The sequence below is a fragment of the Mytilus edulis genome, chromosome 10 (genome assembly GCF_963676685.1).
Source record: "Mytilus edulis chromosome 10, xbMytEdul2.2, whole genome shotgun sequence".
Taxonomy (NCBI): Eukaryota; Metazoa; Mollusca; class Bivalvia; order Mytilida; family Mytilidae; genus Mytilus; species Mytilus edulis.
Window position 1 is genome coordinate 23,666,762 of NC_092353.1, and position 22,815 is coordinate 23,689,576.

Below are 22,815 nucleotides of genomic sequence, written 5' to 3' on the forward strand. Positions count from 1 at the left end.
TCAGATCATTACAAGGAGGAACACTATACCAAATGTAGTTAAAATCTTTTGAAGCATATTGGTTTTAGAGTGTCCACACGGGTGATATTGCCTTGTATTACAACTGCCACTGTGACCTTGCATCGTAAGCTGTACACGACGTCTTTAAGACATCGTATGGTCATCGCACCATCATCGTAATCCATCGTGTAGCCTTCGTAATCCATCGTGTAGCTTTCGTGATCCATCGTGTAGGCTTCGGCTGAGATATGAAGCTTAAATACCGGTCTTCGGTTAACCTTCGTATGTCCATCTTTTGCTATCGTATATAACTTCGACACCATCGTATAGACTTCGTTATTCATCGTACTTGCTTCGGTCACTTGTTAGTATTTTAACGAGATCGGGACCAACTTCGTACGAACTTATAATTTTCGCATTCGGGTGTTCATCGGATATAAAAATCGGGACAGTGTGACGCGGGCATAAATATTATTTTTTTTAATTGAATAAAAAGTCAAGACAAACAATGAATAAGACAGCAATCTTATGAAAAGACACGCGGTAAAGAAGTCACGTTTAAATACAAAATGTAATACCTGCTCACACGTCCATTCGTTGTCACGAAAATATATGTTCTATATATACCAGAAAATAAATCAAGTCACTTGATTTTTATTTATTTTTTTATTTTTTTTGTGTTTTAACGTTTTATTTTTATAAAGGTCCTGTTTACAAAACTTTGAACTTTTCGAAAAACTAATGATTTTCTTGTCCAAGGTATAGATTACCTTAGCCGTATTTGGAACAACTTTTTAGAATTTTGGATCCTCAAAGCTCTTCAACTTTGTACGTTTTTGGCTTTAAAACTATTTTGATATGAGCGTCACTGATGAGTCTTATGTAGACGAAACGCGCGTCTGGCGTACTAAATTATAATCCTGGTAATTTTTATAACTATTAACGCCATTTTTTAAGCACCGCATTTAGGTTTTTTATAGGTGGTCAGTTTTTATTGTTGGAGGATGCCGGAGTGCACGGAGAAAATAACCGACCTCGATCGGAAAACTGACAATCCTAGTCAACTACGATTGGAGTCGAGTGCACCCGCACGAGCGGTGTTCGAACTCACAACCTCAGTGTTGACTGGCTTAAAACAGTAGTAACAATTTAGACCACTCGACCACCGAGGCTCAAAGTCACTTGAAATAAAGTAAATTTTTCACACTGGTGAATGCTGTTTTCTAAAAGTCCCATCAATTTTTATAAAAACAAAATGACTTTCTACTGCTTCAAGTTAGTACTTAAAAGTTTAAGAACATGTTGGGTTTTTTTTTTCAGGCACGTGCTCATAACATAAATGCAAAGATGTTATTGTCTAACTTGTATTTGCTCCCATTTAGATAAAAATATTGGTCAACCTGTTGGTAAATAAATGTCTTGAGTGTGACGTGTGTTCATGTAAAAATTATATAAACTTACCTTTAAATAACATTTCTAGGACAATGCCGTGTTCGTTGCTGTTTTTCAAGTATAGCTAGATTTACAGTATCCTGTTAGCCGGTTGAAGTATGTTGTACTGGCAAATACTTGTGATTGTTCCTGTAATGTTATTTTTTATTTCCCTAATTCGTTGACAATTTATACCTATCTGAACTCATTTTATAAACAAATTTAATCAACATATGGTAGTCGTCGATCTCAGAACATGATTAGATGAGTTTCAGGGTCATAACCTTTATCAGCTAACTGAATGAATCAAATATGATAACGGGTGTTACTGAAATTGACAACTTTGTGAAATATGAAAAGCACTCGAAGGGGATTTTCGTTCAATTCACATTTTTTTTTTTAATCATTAGAGAAACAGATTCTTGTATAGTTACTCGTTGATTATCGGATTTATCCAAATCGATAGTTAAAATATAAAGTTAAAAACAAAATAATAATTTAATAATCTCGATTGAAAAATTCGATAATACACTGGTATCAGTGTGAGAATCTACATACATCAAACGTTAAACTGTGGATTCATTTATTTTCGTTGGTACAAATATTCGTGGGTTACGAAAAAACTTGCCTGTTCGTGGATATCTAATTTCGTGGTTTTGTCGAAGTCTGCGTATAAGCCTATAGAATATTTGTTATTCGTTGAACATTTAATTTCGTGGTTCACATGTACCCACGAAAGCCACGAAAATTGGTATCCAACGAATAATAATGAATCCTCAATAACTTTTTTTGTTCAATATTGACGATTTATAAAAAAAAAATGAAAAACAAAACAGCCATTCAATTATCAATATCATACCGAAAAAGAAAAGAATAACCCTACAGTTGTTCCCTTGATGTACTGTTTAAAGATTTATCTTCTCAAGAAACACCAATCATTGTGTTTATTAGTTTAACCTTTAAATGGAATTAACTTTAATTCAAAAACAGTATTCCTTGATATATCATTGTTAAGTATCTGATAGGTTTGAGGAGTGAAAAAAAAGAAGATGAGGTTGTGTTTTAATTGGTTTTTCTATCGTCCGGTATCACTTTGATAACGGTATATTCAGTTTTTATTGTGTGGATTAATTTATTATCACTAAGTTCGTATGCCAAAAATAAGTTAATCCTTGTGCATTATAAGGTTTGGCTTTGAACATTACTGTTGGAGGTTGAGCCAAGCTGTTGACATATTGGCTTTTTGCTAATTAATTTTTAAAATTATTTTTTTAAATTTTATTTTTGTATTTAACATTTGGTCCTTCCGATGGTTATCCGGACTAATTGGTGAAATACTAATTATTTTTGAGTATTAGTGGGTATTCAACAAAATGTGTTCTTACAGCAAAATATTCGTCGAAAGAGTCTCGAATATCCAAACTTTCAGGCCATCTGTGTATATTTGTTCCATTTTGTCCAGATGTGCTACTTATTTGATAGTTCATACAAGTCAATTAATATTCTGCCTCACTGCTAACCAATGTTGACTGTTGTATGTCTGTTAACTTTGTTATGTTCACGCATTGTTGTCAATATAATGGAATTTTATGCGACTGTCATACAAGTGAGGGGTTTGGCTAGATATAAAACCAGGTTCAATCCACCACTTTCTACATGTCTGTACCAAGTCAGAAATATGACATTTTTTTCCATTCGTTTGATGTGTTTGAGCTTTTGATTTCGCCAGTTAATTAGGGGCTTCCCGTTTTGAACATACCTCGGAATTCAGTATTTATTGTGCTTTTACTTCTTAGCAACAAATCAAAACTAACAATTGTTAAGTAATAATTTCAAGATGAGGTGTGCATCTACTGAAACTGACATTTTCTCGCCACGATGAAACAACACACAATGATGTATAAAAACCTGAATAAGTACTAGTATATTGTCAAAATGGACATAAAAAGAATACCCACATATATCTAAGTATAACTATGATTTGTTGTTAATGCGAATATTTTGAATTAGCATGTCTTTAGGTGCAATTTTTGTTACAAAACGTGTACAATTGGCAATATTTGTTAATATGAGGAAGGCGCTACATTTAATGCCAGCTTTATACTAAGACTATACTATGTATATCCATTGGTTGTTGGTTGTTTAACGTCCAGTGGCAAATATTTCATGCATGTTCAGGACTAATGTCCTAGGCTACATTAACATATAGTTTTTGTCTAAAATAAAATTATAAGTTCAGATGGAAAATGTTTAGGAAACGATCATTGAACTTCAAATGGCAGGAGGGGGTTATGGTATTTTTCCTAAAAAATATATTCTTATTCCCAAATTGATGAAAAAAAATCTGTTCAAGCAGAGGACAAAAAAAATATTTTGAATCCAGAGCTTCACCAAAAAAGATTTTATCTTTCAGATATGCAAAATAAATTTAACTTTTATATATCTAAAAATATTTTAAACTTCCCAAACCGCACAGGTAAGTCTGTACACAGTAATTTTTTAGGTGATAATACGGCTGTATTTGCCAATTTGTAACGTTATGATGAACCTTAATACTATAGTGTTAAATTTTGACTAAATAATTTTAATTGAAGCGATGAAAGGGTTCAGTGAAAACAATCTGACTCAAACAAAAAACTTTCATATTCCTGATCATCTTCAATTTGTTAGTTCTACATCAATTTCATGTCCTAATTTAGAGTCAGTTTAATGACATTTCTTGCATATTTATTTTTTTTAGCTCACTTTTCAAGTTTTTATATGACAGTAAAATAAATTTGAGAATGGAAATGGGAAATACAAGCATGTCAATAATTTGTTTTCGAGTAATGCTTCATAGTTGTTTTCAAGAAGACACATTTGATTTCAAGACAATAACTTTAGTATAAGTGAATGGATCTCTATGAAATTGTACTAGAAGGTTCAATACACAAAAGGAAGATTAGAATTGATTTTGGGGTTATGGTACAACATTTTTGGGGGTGTTTTTTATCAAAATTTTGGGTTTTTCTTTAAAAATTTACCATATTTACATTGATTATACTCATCTAGTATATAGATACAACAAATACTGATTTGGCAGGAGATGCACACAAAATAGGGTGTTTTAATTATTTTATCTGTAATTTGTGCATTTTTACTATGATGTGCACTTTTTCATAATGTCGACATGAGTATCATGATAAAGAAAATATATTTGGTAAGTATATTCACAATTGACACGCGCCAGTGCGAGGCAAAAGGATCTCCTTTCCCTTTAATTCCCAAAATTGCACATGGTTTTTTTCTCACAGAAACACATGAGTTATTTGGTAAATAAAACACTTGTCATTGTATAAAACTTTCAGTAATAAAAATTAAGTTTAGCCTTTTTGAATGTTTCACTGATTTTGTGAAAATTTTAAAAGAAAATGTACAAAACACTTGATGAAATTGCAGCAGCATTATCTGCAGAATTATTGATAACTTTCCTCACTATATATTCACAAGGATATAACTAACATATTGTCCATGCTATTCTGATCTTAGTTTTTATTCATACATACATGTATACTGGCATGGCTGGTGCTGTTCCAAGTTGTCTTCTTTTTATGTTTCTTTTGAAGTATTTGTTTAACCTGTTCCGTCACTATAAAGTGTTACAATTCTTATTTAGACGCAACACACAAATAGTGACCAAAAAGGTACCGCTTTCACATGAGAGAAGCTAGGAAAAAATAAATGTACACATTTTCAATATTTTTGTAGGACTTAAAACTATCAATATCATATGAAATTAGGGAGACATGTAAAAGAGACTTCTGCTAAATAGAAATGTTTGGGTTCACTTGATATCTGTTTTCAAATTAGTCCATATTGAAGTTTGAAGGGTCCCAAATTAAAATATGTTTGATTTCAACTGACATAAAAAAAAATGTGTTTTTATATGCTAAATATACATTGTACATCTGTGGTCATATCAGGCTGTGCATGGCAAAGCATTTTATAGCCTTTAGGTTTGTACTTTTTTTATTTTGGACATGAAAATAAATGTGTAGTTTTGTTGTGAAGTTGCTAACATGAGAGTACCCAAATTGCACCTATATTGTCATTTTTTTTTCTCCAACTTTTTTTTATAATCCAGACGAAAGTTTATTCTGTGCTTATTTTTTAGACTATCTTTGTTTACAATATATTTACACCAATTTAATTTTGAGTCCATGCAGAGTCATAGAAAAATGGGTTTGAACTGACCTCCAAACAATCCATGATTCTGTAATGAGGTCAGTACCCAAATTCCATACATCATTACATGTTATTTTAAATCCTTAAAACTGGAATATAAACAGATGTTTTGTTTTATTTCTTCAAATATTTTGAACAATTTGACATTATTCCATGCTTCAACTTTTATTTTTGAAGAAAAGGATGCTGGTAACAAATTTAATTTGCTCATTTTAAAAAGATGATAATTAGATACATGTAACTGCACATGGTGAAAGAAAACTTGTTAGATTTCCACAGCTTTTTTTGTTGAATAGGTGCAATTTTGGTTACTGAGTGCAGTATTGGTACTGTGATGTTATATAACCATAAGTGTGTATTGCTAAATAGGTTGAAATGTGACTGTTGCAGTTTGAATTTTTAAGGATGTAGCCCACATACACGACATACTCCTAAGTAACATGCCCTATACATATATATACCTATCAAAGTCATGGTATTATCATGGGTTATCATATTAACTCCATCGTCCCATAAAATCCTATTTTGCATCGTCAAAAGTCGAATAACAGCTTTTGTTTATTTTTTTTCAAATATTTTGGACAATTGGATATTTGTCTATGCTTACTTTTTTTTATTTAAGAAATAAATACTTGAAACATATTGTATTTGCTAATTTTAAAAAGATGACGTTTTGATGACGTCGCATGGCGACGTTTCAGTACATTTTGCTTTTTCAGTAAACACTTCATCTGTTGATAAATACTGTGAACGTTTTGTGTATATTATCTAAATATATTTACCTATTTTGAAAGACATTGATAGTATCAAATCATAAAATACAAATTGTTTAGTCTGTAGGAGATCTTGACGTACGCTCTGTTGAAGGATGTCAGCTCATCGACAGCCAACTGACAGCCTCGAATGCCGTTTCTCACTCTCTTATATACCCCAGGGCGAATATACTATTTTTTGGATAGGGGTGTTCTCTAAATGTTACCCTTACGGAGCATAGAGAGTCCCTTACGATCACCCCTATAACTTTCGACTCTGCCACTAATTTCTCCGCAAAACGTCTTAATCAACACAACGCTTCTTTCTGTATAAAATATGCATATATAATAAAGATTCTCCAGATTTATAACCATAACGACCAATAAACATTACATAACCCACGCCTCAATCTACATGCGTCCCGCATGATACATTCAAAATTACAAAATATAATTCAACAAAATTTATACACAATATGAATTTTACTTATTTACATAATCAGCAATACAGGCTGGTCTCTTACTCTGGTGACGACCACTGTCCTCCTCTAATCTTATTGAGACATGCCTCCTTTTCATTGGGCGTTTTCCTCCTATAATATTTAGCACAACTAGCGACATATGCCCTAAGGTCGGACTGTATACCAGGCCAATAGTAAGACTGACATATCTTCTCTCGAGTCTTATGCGTACCTAAGTGACCAGCATACTCTGTGTCATGACAGTATTCTAATACTTGCTTGCGCTCCGACATTGGAATTACCGCTTTTAATTTCACAATGTTCCGTTCCCGATCGTCGTGGCGTCTAACTACTACATCACCATGGACTTCTAAACACCCAAACTGACTCCATAATGACCTCATAGAGTATCCCTTACCGGATACCTCATTGTACTGTGGCCTTTGACCCTCTGTCAACCACCGCTTAACAAGTTTAAGGTCCGAGTCATTTGATTGTAACTCTATTAAAGACAAGTCTTTACCTTTGTGCTGCATCTGACTTGTGACTATGTTGACCGGACTTTGTTCTCTCTTAGACCAATCACGGTCCGTTTTTGACTGTCTGTCTGATGTTAACCGACAAGGTTTTCTACAAACATCAGTATATCTCGTTTTTGTACCTTCAAAGAGCAGGGGAACACTAACGTTATCAATATGTAATAGGTTAGCAGACACGTCAATCAGACACTTATTTTTCTTCATAAAGTCTAAACCTAGAATGCCATCGACATGTAAGTCAGTTACAACAGCCTCTGAAATAAACTTCTCCTTACCAAACTCAAGTGTAAAACTACCCTTACCATTAAGGTTTAAATATTTATCACAAACTGACTTTATCTGTGACTTTGTTTCACTTAAATGTGGCCTACACAAGTCAGGTATTAAATCATACACTCTTGTAGAAACTAAAGTTAAGGTAGCTCCAGTATCAACCACAAACTTTACTAATACATCTTGAATACTCAATTCAACAAAAATACCTTTACTCTCTGAAGCTGAAACAACATCCACTTTGTCATTGTTTGAAGACTTAACTTCAGACTTCGGTGTCTTGACCGTACCGTCTGTATATGTTCTGTTGTTATCTGTTTCCCGAGTACTTTGCTTCTGATTATTACTAGAACAATTTCTTGCAAAGTGCCCTATCTCTCCACAACTAAAACAGGGACCACTCCTTTTCCTTTTACTTTGTGTGTTATTTATCTTCCCCCTTTGTTGGAACTTTCTTTGGGACTTTAAATCTGTAATCTCTTTTGTTATGGTCAGTAAATTATTCTCAATCGTCTGCATCCATGTCGTCATTTGTCCTATAGATACAGCCATAACAGGACTATAAGGTGTTTCTGTCTGTTTGTCACTAGTAGTATATGTCGTACATGACCCATACTGTTCAGTGTTTTGCCCTCAGTCGTGTTATAAGCTTCAAGTTCAACTGCCAACCGTATAGCATCGTTAAGACCTTTTGGACGAGACTGTTTAATTCTCAGTCTCATTTTAGAGTCTACTAACGCATCTATAAATTGTTCTTTGGCGAGCGTGTCCCTTAATTCTAACGGAGCAGTCGGGTATCCCAGATTAGAAAGTCTTCGAACTGACTGACCTAACCCGGGCAAAGTGTCACTTGTTTTTTGTCGACATTCCTTGAATTGAACTCGATATAGTTCAGTTTGACTTGAAGGAGCAAAGCGTTCCTCAAGTGCATTAACTAGGTCTGAAAATATTTGTCTCTTTACCTTTGGTAAATCACCAAGGACTACTTGAGCCTGTCCAATTAGTGACACGGCCAAGTACAAACCTTTTTGGTGTTCAGACCACATATTGACTAGGGTACACATCTCAAAGTGTGCTAAGTAATCGATCCAAGAAGTATTGCCATCATATTTTGATGGTTTGATTTTCACATCATTCGAACCAGAGAAAACAGTATGAGCAGTACTTTGATTTTTCGTTAATTCCTGTTTATGATGGAAATATCGATCTTTACTTTCAACAACCTTCGGACGTACACCCTGATCTCTAGGTGTAGAAGATATAAAACCTTGTCCATGTTGTATTGTGCTCTCGCTAAGAGACTGTATTTGTATACTTATTTCAGCAATCTGATCGTCAATATTTGCCATATTTATTACAGTACAGTGTAATCAAAATGAAACAATTTTTATTAAATAATACACTCGTGTTACAACTCAGCCGTGACTTACAACTATGCCTCACGGTTGATTCACTTTAATCTTTTATTAAAGTAAACATTGATGTTAACTGACAATAAATTAAATGCCGATCAATCAATCAAATAGTATTTCATAGACAACTTGAATCCCAACCGCTAGCCACCAAATATGTAACGTGTAACCAGGCGTTGATATCCCAAACGTCCGTTCCAGTCAATACTTGGATCCAAGTTGTCCACAAACAATACGATAAAACTAAAAACTACAACTATCTATGTTATGCACAATGAACTAAAATATACACACTGATTCTTTGTCGAAATAAAGTTACAACAGACAAATATATATACAACTATAATACAACAGAACAGCCTGTCCTCAAGATGGGACGATGTGTCACTAAAAGACAGTATGGCTGGTACAGTCTGTCTGTATCAGACAGCGTGTGCTGGTACAGCCTGTCCTCCGACTGGGACAGTCTGTCACTTTCAGACAGTGCGAGCTGGTACAACTTGTCCTCCGAGTGGGACAGTCTGTCACTTTCAGACAGTGCGGGCTGGTACAGCCTGTCCTCCGAGTGGGACAGTCTGCTATGTCAATCCTATCAACGTGTACGTCCAATTTGTACCCAGTACAAAGTGTCCTCTGAATATCAAGGCTCTTCCAGCACTTAATATATCTGACGTACGCTCTGTTGAAGGATGTCAGCTCATCGACAGCCAACTGACAGCCTCGAATGCCGTTTCTCACTCTCTTATATACCCCAGGGCGAATATACTATTTTTTGGATAGGGGTGTTCTCTAAATGTTACCCTTACGGAGCATAGAGAGTCCTTTACGATCACCCCTATAACTTTCGACCCTGCCACTAATTTCCCCGCCAAACGTCTTAATCAACACAACGCTTCTTTCTGTATAAAATATGCATATATAATACAAGATTCTCCAGATTTATAACCATAATGACCAATAAACTTTACAGAACTTTGTTTTGACCTCTCACTTAAAATGGAAAAATGAAGCAGACGAAACATGGCGTCAGATGTTGTTGTCCAAACTTCGGTAATTTCCGTGGTACAATAAAATTTAAATAAACTTCACAAGTTACCAAAATTTCTGAATTCTTGTTTTTGTAAACAAATAAAAATTCATGTCGTATTTCACATCGAAATTATTCCTATCTGTCCCATTTTTTCAAGTTCGCGTTGAAACGTTAAATTGGCAGCCATTTAAAAAAAATAGTCGTACGAGATTTAACGAGAGTGACGAAACTTTTCAGATGGGTCGTGTAGAGAGAGTTATCGTTCTTTATTCCAAAACGATGCTTCTACCATAAGTGCCAGCTAAAGCTGGCATATAAATTGCAATGTTTCTGACAGGGTAACATTTTTATTTCATAAATTAGATACAATTGTTTAAATTTCATATAGCATATTGAAGAGGGACGAAAGATACCAAAGGGACAGTCAATCAGTTAGTTGAAGTTAGTTAATCAGTTAACAAATATAGGAAAACAATTCATGAACCATTTGAAAGACTATATCCTTGGTTGGATGCATTTCATTATTTTCAGAAGCAACTGTGATATCCCATTGATTTAAATAAACAACTTTATGTTTGATATTGTCAAAAATCGGGAATAACAATTTATCATGCAAATATCTGACAAAATCATATGGAACAACTTCATCATTCTTAATTTTGTGTGGACCTTTAATGAATATCTTAGCGCTAGGCACACGATCCAATAGTTCAATAATGGCATCTTTAGCGTTCCTTACGTGATCTTCATACACTGATACTGGAACAAAGCCCATATGAACATACCAGTGCAGAACAACGATCGGGTTTTTAGAACGTATGACCTTGAGGTGATATCTTGCAGGTAAGAAAAAATCTAATGTGGCATCAGGTGTATAAGTGAAAAATGGGAACTCATGCGCAGCATATTTTACAGTAATGTTGTCTCTCTTATTTTTACTGAAAGCGTTGATCGTTCGATGATAACCTCGTAGATTTCGTATATTCGGTATGACAGAGTATGAAAGATTTAAAATCTCAGTCATTTCCACAAACCATTGTCGCTGTGTAGAATCTCCAACCATATAAATCTCCCTGTTTTTAAGACAAGATATAAGTTTTTTACTGTGTTCAACTTTGTTTTGGCATAAAAGATTATGCCATGTTCTATTATAAAAATATCCCATCGGGGACGAACTGTTCCATGTGACTGAAGGGTTTATTTCTCTGCATAAAAACTTTGTCGGACATATGGTTTTATCTGCAATAAACAAAAACGCTCATTGATATTCAGAAAGCGTAGATAATATATATATAAGCCAATATAAAACCTTCGAGAATCATAAAAAAAATCGAAAATTGCCAATCAGAATCACAAAGACAAAACAGACCATATTTTACTTTTGTGTATTACTTGAAACTAATAGAAAAATATTTTCAATTTTTCACACTCTGATAAGTATTATAAAGAACAGTAGCATAAAAACCTTCAAGTGGTAGTTACAGCAGCCTATGTATACGAAAAGACAGTTATTCGGTTGGAAGATAATGGTAGGATAAAAGCCTGTTGATTTTGGGGTCAATAGGTCAAATGTTAAAACCAATGCAGCTACAAAAAGAACGAATTGGACAAATGGTTTCTAGACGGATTTTGAGGTCAAAGGTCAAGGTCTCTTACTTAATGTTTTACTTTAATTGATATGGCAAAAGTCTAAAGCGCACAACTAATACAACTTATGATCTTGTTGGTTTCCTGCCAAATTATGCGTTCTAACTGTCCTTTTTGTATCCTTTGACCCTTTTTCAATCAGGTATGCTTGAATACAAAAATATTATGATGTCATACATGTAAATATATGCCTTTTGGTGTTACTTCGAAAACTTGTTTGTTGCTCGTCTTTCATTTTTGCTATGTGCTTTGTTTATTTGCCTTTTAATATTTTCTCGTTACATATATGACGTGGCTCTGTGCTATACATCCCGTCATTGTGTTATTATACTATGGTGAATTTATGTATTCTTGTCTTTAATTTTTACTAATATTCTTGGTCTGTATGCCATTTTCTGCTTCTTTGTTACGTGTTTGTATGGGTTGTTTTAGTGATAAGGATTAAAGCACAATATTGACTGCTGTTTTATTGACTTTTTACCTATTATGTCTGTTTGTTTTGTTCACGCATCGTTGGCAATATTATGGAATATGCATTGTCATACAAGTGAGAGGTTTAGCTTGCCAGGTTCAATCCACCATTTTCTTCATAAGAAAATGCCTGTACCAAGTCAGTAATATGACAGTTGTTAAATCCATTCGTTTGATGTGCTAGAGCTTTTGATTTTGCAATTTTGATTAGAGACTTTCCGTTTTCAATTTTCCTCGGAGTTCAGTATTTTGTTGATTTAACTTTTTAGATCGGAGAATGGGTTATACAAAACAATCTACTTTACACGGTACAGCCAAGTAAAAATCTCAAACCAGCATCCTCAGGTATTCTTATCAGAGTATTAATTAAAAATCTAAATAACTGTTATATTCTTCTTAAAGCGAATCTTTTAACAAATTCGAATATCGAATACCTTTTGTTGTTTTATTAATAACTTACCACCATGTACATCGACTTTAATTTCCTTGATGATTTTATTACTGGTAGAACTGCAAGTAAAAATAAATTTAAATTTTATGTTTGAAAAAAAAAGTTACTTCGTCAACTTTTCCACTCAAAATATATTGTCAATGATTTATCCTTGTCTTTATTCATTTACCTTTGGTAATGTATGGTTTTCAATATATTATGTAACGGAAATGATCACGTTGAATAACATATATTTTGCCTTTTTTACAAAACATTTTTTATCTTTGTATATTAAACTGCATAACAGTAAAATTACTTTATTCAAATCGTAAAAGACATCAGAGTTAAAGTTAGCCAATATGTCAGTTATGCAAATAATTAACGTTTTAATAATAACCACAATTATTATCATGTTTAGACCAATCAAAACATATAAAATCCATACATATAACAAAATAAAAGTAACAGGATGTGGTATGCTCCACCAGAGACCAAAGCAGATGACAGCGACATCTATAAGTATATACATATCCTTACAGGATTGGCAAATCCCATACAATATTGTTCACTTGATAAGGCATTGGCATGCCATAATCTGATATAATTAAAGAAAGAAACCAACTGTCTGCTTCATTTTAAAACTATTTTAATGAAACACAAATATGGTAGACAATAACCAACGACACCTAGCTGTGAATTACAAGATCCTTACTTTAGACATGAGCATAAAGAATGGTAAACACGTGTGTCAGCACTCAGTCCTATCATAACGTGACACAGCTATGAAACAGTACAACTGTAACAAATTGCAGCTATCTATTTATGTATATAAAATTGAGAATGGAAATAGGGAATGAGTCAAAGAGATAACAACCCGACCAAAGAGCAGATAACAGCCGAAGGCCACCAATGGGTCTTCAATGCATCGAGAAATTCACGCACCTTGAGGCGAGCTTTAGCTGGCCCCGAAACAAAAATGTATACTAGTTCAGCGATAATGGACGTCATACTAAACTCCGAATGTATAAAAGAAACTAAAATTAAAACTCATACAAGACTTACAAAGGCCAGACGCTCCTGACTTGGGACAGGCGCAAAAATGCGATAGTTAATATATTTATTTCATATAGGACTATATTTTATGTTAGGGCTTAATTTAACTAACACCAGACTATATAGTCAAGCAGATAGTTAATGTGTATCACGTGATTAAACACATATTCGTCATTATTCATTGAAGTTTTTACTGCATAATATAATCTTCTGTTCTTTTCATCAATTTAGATCAACCAAAGATGTGTGCAAATAGTTATTTTCATCCGTTTAATATTAAAAGGAATCTAAGGGAAACAACCCAAATGTATACTAAATTACATGCAACGTTCAACATTACCGGGAAGTGTGCAGGTGTGCAGACTGTAATTGTTTCAATTATGACTCGTAAACTCACTCCAACTGAATTTTTTTAAATGATACAAGTTTTCTTCCAACCTTCCTGCCTAAGTAAACATATAATGTTGTAGCACTTTTTATGCTCTCAGACTATTTCCTTTCTGGTAATACTTAAATAAACGTCTTTGAATATAAGTAAGATACGACTGCGATAATTCGGTTAAGGAAAAGAAGATCAATGGTGTATTGAAAATATATCCTTTAAAAACACACCAATTAGATATAACGATAACTACCTTAAGAGGAACTTCTGTGTCTTGGAAAGTTTCGAATCGATATTGTTACGGTCATCTGCTTTCGTATCTCCTTCTGTTCTAAACCAGTCGGTACATATAAACCCAGGTGTATCTGGTAATGAACAAAACCATCGCATTCCATAATTAAATGATGTAAAGTCACAGAGATCATGGTTTGTCAGTGTGTGAATCCCACATATACCTTTACCAGTTTCACCACGAGCATTCTTAAAAAATCCAAATATAGGCCGCAACATTCCATTCCTATATATATGGTTTACAAATAGTCCAATGGATTCTTTCGGAAATGCCAGCTTAATTGTGATATTCGGAGATCCGCTCCATAATGCTTTTATCACTCCCATATACGTACCATTACCATGATCTACTACATAACCCGCTGAACCTGCGCCTTTCCCTTTCTCAGACATCCAAATGTTTATAAATTCACCACCACCAGTTAAAACGTCACCTTTTTCATTATGGAGAATTATTTTAAGTGTTATTATATCACCAGTACTAAATGTAGCTGATGTATTGTTTATTATTTCTACTGTAGACTTTGGCAAATAAACCAGAGATTTACCGAATTCGACGCTAGTAAAGTTCATATATTTTTTATAATACTTGAAGTCAGTAGTTGTAAAAGTTCCAATTTCTTTTTTGTATCCAAAAAACGCAATCTGGTATCTGAAATTGTAAAACTTATATATCAATATATATATTTGTTGGGTTGATGTTTAGACAAGTTGTATATACATTATGTACACAGCCATGTATCACCATCATTGATGGCGATCCGGTGGATATGTTCCAGACCGTATGAGTATTTGGACCGTACGCGTACGGTCTGGACCGTATGCGTACTTTTTCAAAATACTCATACGGTCGGACCGTACGCGTACGGTCTGACTAATATTAAGAAGTTGCTGAAGTTTATTAAATACAAATGCATATAACAGATCAACATAACGTAACTCTCAAATTGTTATAAAAAAGTGCAATTGTAATTGAAATAAAAACTTTATATTTTAACTATTTAACAGATTCACGCTATTTAAGGTAGCACAATACAAAGATTTTTTTTACTTCCAATCACTAACCTTTGAAATGCTGTAACTTTCTTATGAATGCATAGAAAATAATAAAAGAGGTATATATGGATAGATAAAAGATTAATCTTTTAAATAAATGCAATATTTTTATTATGCAATCATTATGTAATCAATTATTATGTAATTAGTGGCAAAATCTGGGTAAGTTCACTTGAATGAATTTAGCTCTATCATCTCTTTAACTATACAGAAAGTTTTAACGAAATCTTAATCAACACATCAAGGGCTTCAAAAGGGTGTCTCAGATTGTCTCTATGGTATTCCATTCTCTCATAAATCTCTAATTAGTGTAAACATCCTAACCACATAAAAGAGATAATTTTTAATTAGGTGTAAAATTTGTTCTATACATTCTATCTGAAATCTGAGACACCCTTTTGTAGATAATGGCCATAGGAACAGCATATAATATACCTATGCAGAAGCTAATTTCATTTGAAAGTGGAAATTTGCTAAAAAATATTTTAGACACAGTTAACATTATAATTGGTTACATAATTGTTGCATAATACTAACATGGCATTAATTTGAAAGAGTAATCTGTTAGCTATCCAAAACTACCACTTTTATAAATTTGCAAGCATTATTAAGAAAGTTGCAGCATTTTGAAACTTGGGAGTTGGAGTTATAAAATCTTTGTATTGTGCTACCTTAAATCTGTTAATCTCTTGTATAAAGTATGTCGATCAGTAATAGTTAACATGAATTGAATAAGATCACTGAAATTGAAGATATCGGAAGTAAACATAATGTGAGAGAACAACTGTTTTCGAATATTTATCAACTTTACCAAAAAATGTAAATGCAAAGGAAAATGCATAAACTGCAAACATTTAAATGTAAAAAAATTTACGTTACTTGTGGAAGCAAGCGTCACCTTGGGTGAGAGTCCCAAAATATATAGGATTCAGATATACAATTAAAAAACTATTTAATTTCAATAGTTCGTTTGTTCATTTAATCCATCTAATTGTAATAATAACAATTTGTAAAACAAAAAAAAACAAAAATTGTGATATTAAACGTTTGTTTAAATTTAACCCATATGATGACATGTATGGTTAGCTCGTACTGGACCATACGCGTATACTCATACGGTCCGACCGTACGCGTATGGTCGGACCGTACGAGTATACGTATATGGTCCGGACCGTACGCGTACGGTCCAAATACTCATATGGTCTGGAACATATACAATGAAATGTAATGTCAATTTTTTTCTATAGTACTGGACAGGATAAAACTTTCCCGTGCCAAGTTTTTCTTTATTTGAAACAAAGATAAATTCTACACAAATTTTTTAACAGTGCAAATTTAACAAAATAGGGGAACATTAATGGTGGTATTACACCTAAAATTGCACCTTTGACCTTGTGAGTTCTCTCATGTGTTAAAATTTCTTGCTATTGAAGTGAAATATTACAAAAAAGAAAGATTTTGAGTGAATTGAGTCTCCAAAACACATTTTATGAGAAAATTTCCTTGAAATAGGACTCTACCATGAATATTTAGTTGATAGAACAAGCCATTCTTAGAGCTTTTCCTCCTTATTTCTTATATTCTGCTATGATAGAACATTTACCTAGGAAATACTTTAATAAAGATATAGTTATAAATATACGAAATTATTTTTAATGCTGTAACAACAAATTATGCACTAAAAGAGAAGCCTTATAATATGTCCCTCTCTGGAACGCGGCGTAAATTTAATTTTTACGTAAGGACTTATTGAAACCTCCTTTGAGACTTTTATATGGATTGTTCATTCTGCTTGAATACTTCAATTACTCATTTCTTATGACATTTCTATCATATGTGAGTGAAAGTTATCCCATTATTTTTTATTTATTGGCCTGAAAGTTGAAATTTGGAGGAAATGAGAGGTATAAATTGACAAAAAGAGACCTTATGAAGAAGACAAAGAGGTTCATTAGTGGTATTTATCTTCATAAAATCATCTTGTGTATCATATTCAACTGTTTGTAGGCAGATGAGATAAATATATGATCATTTATTGGTCCACACTATATTCTGTCTTGATGCGGCTTGGTTTGGATTTGTAGAATAAATTTTGCTCGAATCGCTGTAGATGTCGTCTTTCTTTATACTAGATTTTTTCTCAAACTGTTGAACTGATTATGACAAAACTTGACAGGAATGCTTGAAATAACCAGTATTACAAAGGAAAAATGTTACATTCAATTTATTAAACAATAATGTCTTCTTTAAACATCATAGATCATCATAACACATCTTTTTTTTCTCCATAGAAATGCAAAATAGCATCGAAAAGGGGCGCTTGTGTAGGAATAAGTATCTATAAGAATTTAACATTTACAATACGTACCCGAACAATTTTGTAGTTACGAGGTAAAGTGTTAGGACTGCAAATAACAAAGACCACAAGACAAGTTTCTTATTCAATTTGAATAAAGTGCACCTTCTAAAAAAATGAATTCAACTTGATATAATGTGAGACGATATGAAATAATAAAAATGATAATTTTTATGAAAATGAATGTCGATTGTGAATACATATATGACGTCCTTATTACGCTTTGTAAACAAAGCCGTGTTCTAATGAGCACAAAATATGTTTGACACATGCGCACACATTTACTGTTTATATTAAAGTTATTTCCATCGTTATCCTATAAAGTATATACTTTCAAGTAGCTTACATAAACTTTTATAATATATGTTATATTGAACAACATATATTTACCCTGCTCGTATTTTTCAAATATGAAATGTAATGTACAAACTCCTCGGGGAGGAAACTGTAACAGCTAAACATTTTTACGGCATTTTCTTACGCTTCGACCTATAAACATACTGTATTTGTCCTATTAGAATAGAAATAATTCCTTCATGTCATGCTCTATGCTCATTTTAACATGGGTAGGCATTATATTTTACCACATTTTACACCTCGCTAACGTTCAGTGTAACATATCGACAAATATAATGCATACCCATGTTAAAATGAGCATAGAGCATGACATGAAGGAATTATTTCTTGAACAAACTTCAGATTTGTCTTTCATTTTTTGGTGGCGTGTTTTGTATATGCGACTTTTTGTATTTCTTTGGTTCTTATAACGTGACTCAGTACTTTAAAAGATCCCGTCGGTATGATATTTTTCTATTTTATGTCATTATGATATATTTCTATTATGAATTACAAAATACGTTGAACCATAAACGTCAAAATCATTCAATCGTGTAGTGGAATTAACTATTTGTGGATTCTTATAAATTCTATATATAACTTTTGGACTATTTTCAATCTCGGTCTATATCTGAAATTTATTCTTACATACTTTTGATTTTTTAACCCAATATTCTAACATTGCCTATGTAAATTTTAAAATTGCTTGTATGCACATTGAACGACAAATCTATGTGACGTATAAAATTTTCTGACGTCAGACACACAAATCAATGAATGTGTTTGTAGATAGATGTTTTTGTGTTTTGTTAAATTGTTCCTTTTAAAATTGTTATACGATGATGACTGATGTACTCATATTTTGACTATTTTATTTATTGTGTCTGTTTAGTTAACGCATCAATGTAAATATAACGGAATTTGATGAGACTGTCATCAAAGTGAGAGGGTTAGCGCTATAAAACCAGGTTTAATCCACCATTTTTTACATTTTAAAATGCCTGTACCAAGTCAGGAATATGACAGTTCTTGTCCATTCGTTTTTGATGCGTTTTGTTATTTGATTTTGCCATGTGATTATGGACTTTCCGAATTGATTTTCCTCTAAGTTCAGTATTTTTGTGATTTTACTTTTTTAGATACACATTTGAACGTTATTAATGTAATAAATGTCTTTTAATATGCATAATTGATATATTCGCATAGTCATTATGATATCGTGTAAGGTTATACGGCGATTTGTGTAAGCTAGGTTATACTGCAATTTGTTTATATTTGGTATGCAACAGGGGTTTTGCATTGAAACTTATAATATGGTTCTTTTTTGTCTACTTTCAGTTCGTACGTAAACCTGTGTAACACCGTATACTAGATCATGAACTTTGTATAACGTTAGACAACTGGGTGAATGTAAAAATGTATGCGATGCACTGTATGTTTATTGGACAAAATTTTGCGACATGAATAAAGTATCAGAACTTTCAGTGTATTTTCTTTGCGACGCCCATAGCTACAGATGATTTTGTTTGTTTTACGTCAACCATGGATTAAAACATTTTATTTCTTAAATATCCAAAATGATGAGACACAAGTGAATCAAACTTGTGGAATTATCTCTCCAATGAGGTCTTTATCCATGTCTGCCTCAGGAAAAAGTAGCCTCTACAATTTTTGCGTTTCGAGAACAGGTAGAAAATTGTCTTTAAGAATGTTTTGTTGCTAGTGACGGACAAATTCCGGATTGTTATGCTTTCTTACTAATAGTTCGTTATTCAATGTCTTTGAGAACGGATATTGAATGGATGTAAACATCATCGAGTATAAAAGCATGGCCTCCCGTACACCATGGACTGACTATTTCAGAACTAAAATAAGTTGGAGGATATTTCATTAGCCTCCATTTAAAAACATAGATTATAATGAGAGAATAATGGGTAGATTGGGTGCTAAAATACAAAGTAAATATTGAGAATAGAGAAAATGACCTAAACATGAAGAGTATAGAATAAAGACCTCACTTTAGTACATTGTACTTCAAAATGAGAATTGAAAATCAATACTATTTTTTTTATCTTACGTCATGTTGTTCCTTTGGGTCTGCTTTTCATACTGAAAAAAAATAATATACTCTTAACCTATAAACGGCATGCAAATTTACTGAAATGAACTTCATTTGAAAACACCACAAATGATGTAAACGAAGAGGATTATCATATAAAGAATGTAAATACATGTAACAGTAAGAAATGTAAAACTTGCAAATAAGACTAGAACTTTTCTGATGTGTGTTTTGTGACAAATTGCTTTATAGTGTATTTATTTTTCGATTTTTCATCTGACTCGTTTAATGTTGTCCAACCCGTTTTTAAGTGATGTTATACTCGTTTCATATAATATATTTTACTGTATACAATGTTGTTTTACATTGCGATCTGATATCGGCTTTGTAAGTATAATTTTCGAGTGATTAGTAGCTATATAAAGAAAGATTGTTATTTTGTTGTTATTAAATATTTGGTAACTACTGTATTAGTATTAGCTGCTGTACAGGACTTCCTCCAGACCTATTAAAGCTACAGGCATCGTTGTTGGAACCATCAGAGCCGACATCAATTCAAAATAAAATTGTAGTCTGCGTCGACCAGGGCTATAAGAAGACCCAGAACTCCATAGACAGGTGACCGCAATATTAACAAACATTTGGGTAAACTTTCCACAAATGCAAAGATTCCCATCACCAACATTCATTCTTAAACCTCAAGACTTGACACCGTTTTTATAGAGTCGTAATGACTAATTGCCTTTTTTTTACTAGAAATATATATATATATATATATAATTAATTTACGGTGTTTCGGGATTTTTTTAGCTAAGTTTTATTTTAGCAAGGGTCCCTTCTCAAAAGTCTCCCTATTTAAAAGTCTTGTTTTTGCTAGGTGCTCTTTTAAATTTTTACTGCGTTTATACGCAATGATAGGCATCTGTTTAAATATTGTTTCACAATATTCATCTCTTTGCAAAATTTGCCAATGTTTCTTAATAGCTCTGTTAAGATTTATAACTGTAGGGTTATATTTAGTTACTAGTGTAAGTGGAATTTCCCTTTGTCTAAAATTATCTGACAGAGTACTGCATCGTTTAATCTTGTGTTTCACATCTTTTATGTTTTTTGCAGTTTCCAACTTATCATAGCCTCTATCTATAAGTTTATTCTCCAAAGTCAGAAGATGTTTGTTAAGATCAGCTTCGTTGCTATTGTTTCTTATGTGACGAATTGTTTCACCTGTTATAATACTTCTAAAAGTATGTTTAGGATGTGCACTTGTAATTGGGAGGTACTGATACGTTTCAGTTGGTTTGACATGTAACCTGATGTCAAGGACACCACTCGATTTAAAACGCTCCCCTTTGTACACCTCAGTATCTAAGTACGTCAATCATTGAAACACACTATAGAATTTTATTCAATGACCGCATAATAAATCATATTTACAAAATACATCAAAACACAGATGGAGACAAGAAATGTAAATGATGCATGCATGTCAGTTAAAACTGACACTAGTAGTACCATGAAATTTGGACCCAGTTATAGTTCTGATTAATGAAAAATGACCCCAATGACAATTCTGGATAATAAAATTAGCCCCACTTTCTAATATAGAATGATAGAAATTGGCCCCAGTGACCATGCTGATAGTAAAATAGAAATTGACCTAGTGACAATCAGTATGACAGTTACGTTGAAACACCAATAGTACGTGCTAGGAAGCGTGCGCTGTCTGGCCGACAGAACCAAGCCGAAAAGGAATTTATATGAAATTGCTGAAGGGGATAATTTCATTATACCAAGTCATTAGTATGGTCGTGTTTCAACTGATCTTTGAAATATTTCAAAACTTATAATTCAATCTGGAGAAATTTGGTACCACATTGGAACAGCTCTAGGAATTTTGTTAAAGAATATTTGTCTATAAATCAAATTGAACCTCATATGTAATCACATTTACAGTTCATGAGCTTCAACTTTTACTACGTGAAGCAGTTAGATAAAGACAACAGTCTGTAAAAAAGTTTTCAGAAACTGGTGGTCTTTGTCTTTCATGTAAATACGAAAATAACAAAATATAAAGGCAAACGATGTTGTGCAATTCCCGCAGACATAATTCACTCAAATGCTCAAACAAATGATATAGAACTGTTTGTGTATTGTGTAATAAGGTTTATTGTATTGTCATTGAAAAATAGAGTGTTGTGTTGTTGTCCATTCGTTTGATGTGTTTTGTCATTTGATTTTGCCATGTGAGTAGGGACTTTCCGATTTAATTTTCCTCTGAGTTCAGTATTTTTGTGATTTTACTTTTTTTATGCTTTTTTTTATAAAAATAAAAAATGTACAAGTTATGAGTGAATTTAGGTCAAATTTTGAACAAATTTTAATTTGCACAAGTACTTTGTGTGTACAAATGTCAATTTGTACAAAGAAGAAATACAAATTGCTATTTGTTTAATATTTTTGTACAAGTTATAATTTATACACAACATATTTCAAACAATTTCGTATCAAATTAATAAATTTATTCGTATATAATTTTTTTTAAAGATAATACATACCGAGACAATATAAGTTAAGTTTATTTTTTAACACTAAAAGCAGTTGTTCATACTTTA

General features: G+C 32.7%; 2 protein-coding genes and 1 long non-coding RNA gene across 3 annotated transcripts; 1 reads left to right on the forward strand and 2 right to left on the reverse strand.

The window, feature by feature from the left end:
- Positions 1-6,927: 6,927 nt before the first annotated feature.
- Positions 6,928-8,211, reverse strand: LOC139492652 (uncharacterized). The gene has a single exon (XM_071280805.1). The coding sequence runs from the start codon at positions 8,209-8,211 to the stop codon at positions 6,928-6,930; it is 1,284 nt and encodes a 427-aa protein (XP_071136906.1).
- Positions 8,212-10,236: 2,025 nt separating this feature from the next.
- On the reverse strand, positions 10,237-15,043 carry LOC139490687 (NXPE family member 2-like). Its single transcript, XM_071277608.1, has 3 exons — positions 14,359-15,043; positions 12,701-12,750; positions 10,237-11,361 (listed from the first exon to the last, which is right to left on the reverse strand). The coding sequence occupies exons 1-3, from the start codon at positions 14,967-14,969 to the stop codon at positions 10,577-10,579; spliced, it is 1,446 nt and encodes a 481-aa protein (XP_071133709.1). The 5' UTR covers positions 14,970-15,043; the 3' UTR covers positions 10,237-10,576.
- On the forward strand, positions 12,506-19,628 carry LOC139490688 (uncharacterized). The gene is made up of 2 exons (XR_011656375.1): positions 12,506-12,585; positions 19,483-19,628. It is a non-coding gene; the product is annotated as an uncharacterized lncRNA (long non-coding RNA).
- Positions 19,629-22,815: the final 3,187 nt, after the last annotated feature.

What these genes read in the sequence shown, in the direction of transcription:
- LOC139492652 (XM_071280805.1), bottom strand. Translation starts at nt 8,211, where the DNA reads ATGACGACATGGATGCAGACGATTGAGAATAATTTACTGACCATAACA.
- LOC139490687 (XM_071277608.1), bottom strand. Translation starts at nt 14,969, where the DNA reads ATGAACTTTACTAGCGTCGAATTCGGTAAATCTCTGGTTTATTTGCCA. An exon ending in ACACAGAAGTTCCTCTTAAG is followed by an intron (nt 12,751 to 14,358) that starts GTAGTTATCGTT and finishes TTTTACTTGCAG; the next exon opens with TTCTACCAGTAATAAAATCA. An exon ending in TAAAGTCGATGTACATGGTG is followed by an intron (nt 11,362 to 12,700) that starts GTAAGTTATTAA and finishes TGTTTATTGCAG; the next exon opens with ATAAAACCATATGTCCGACA.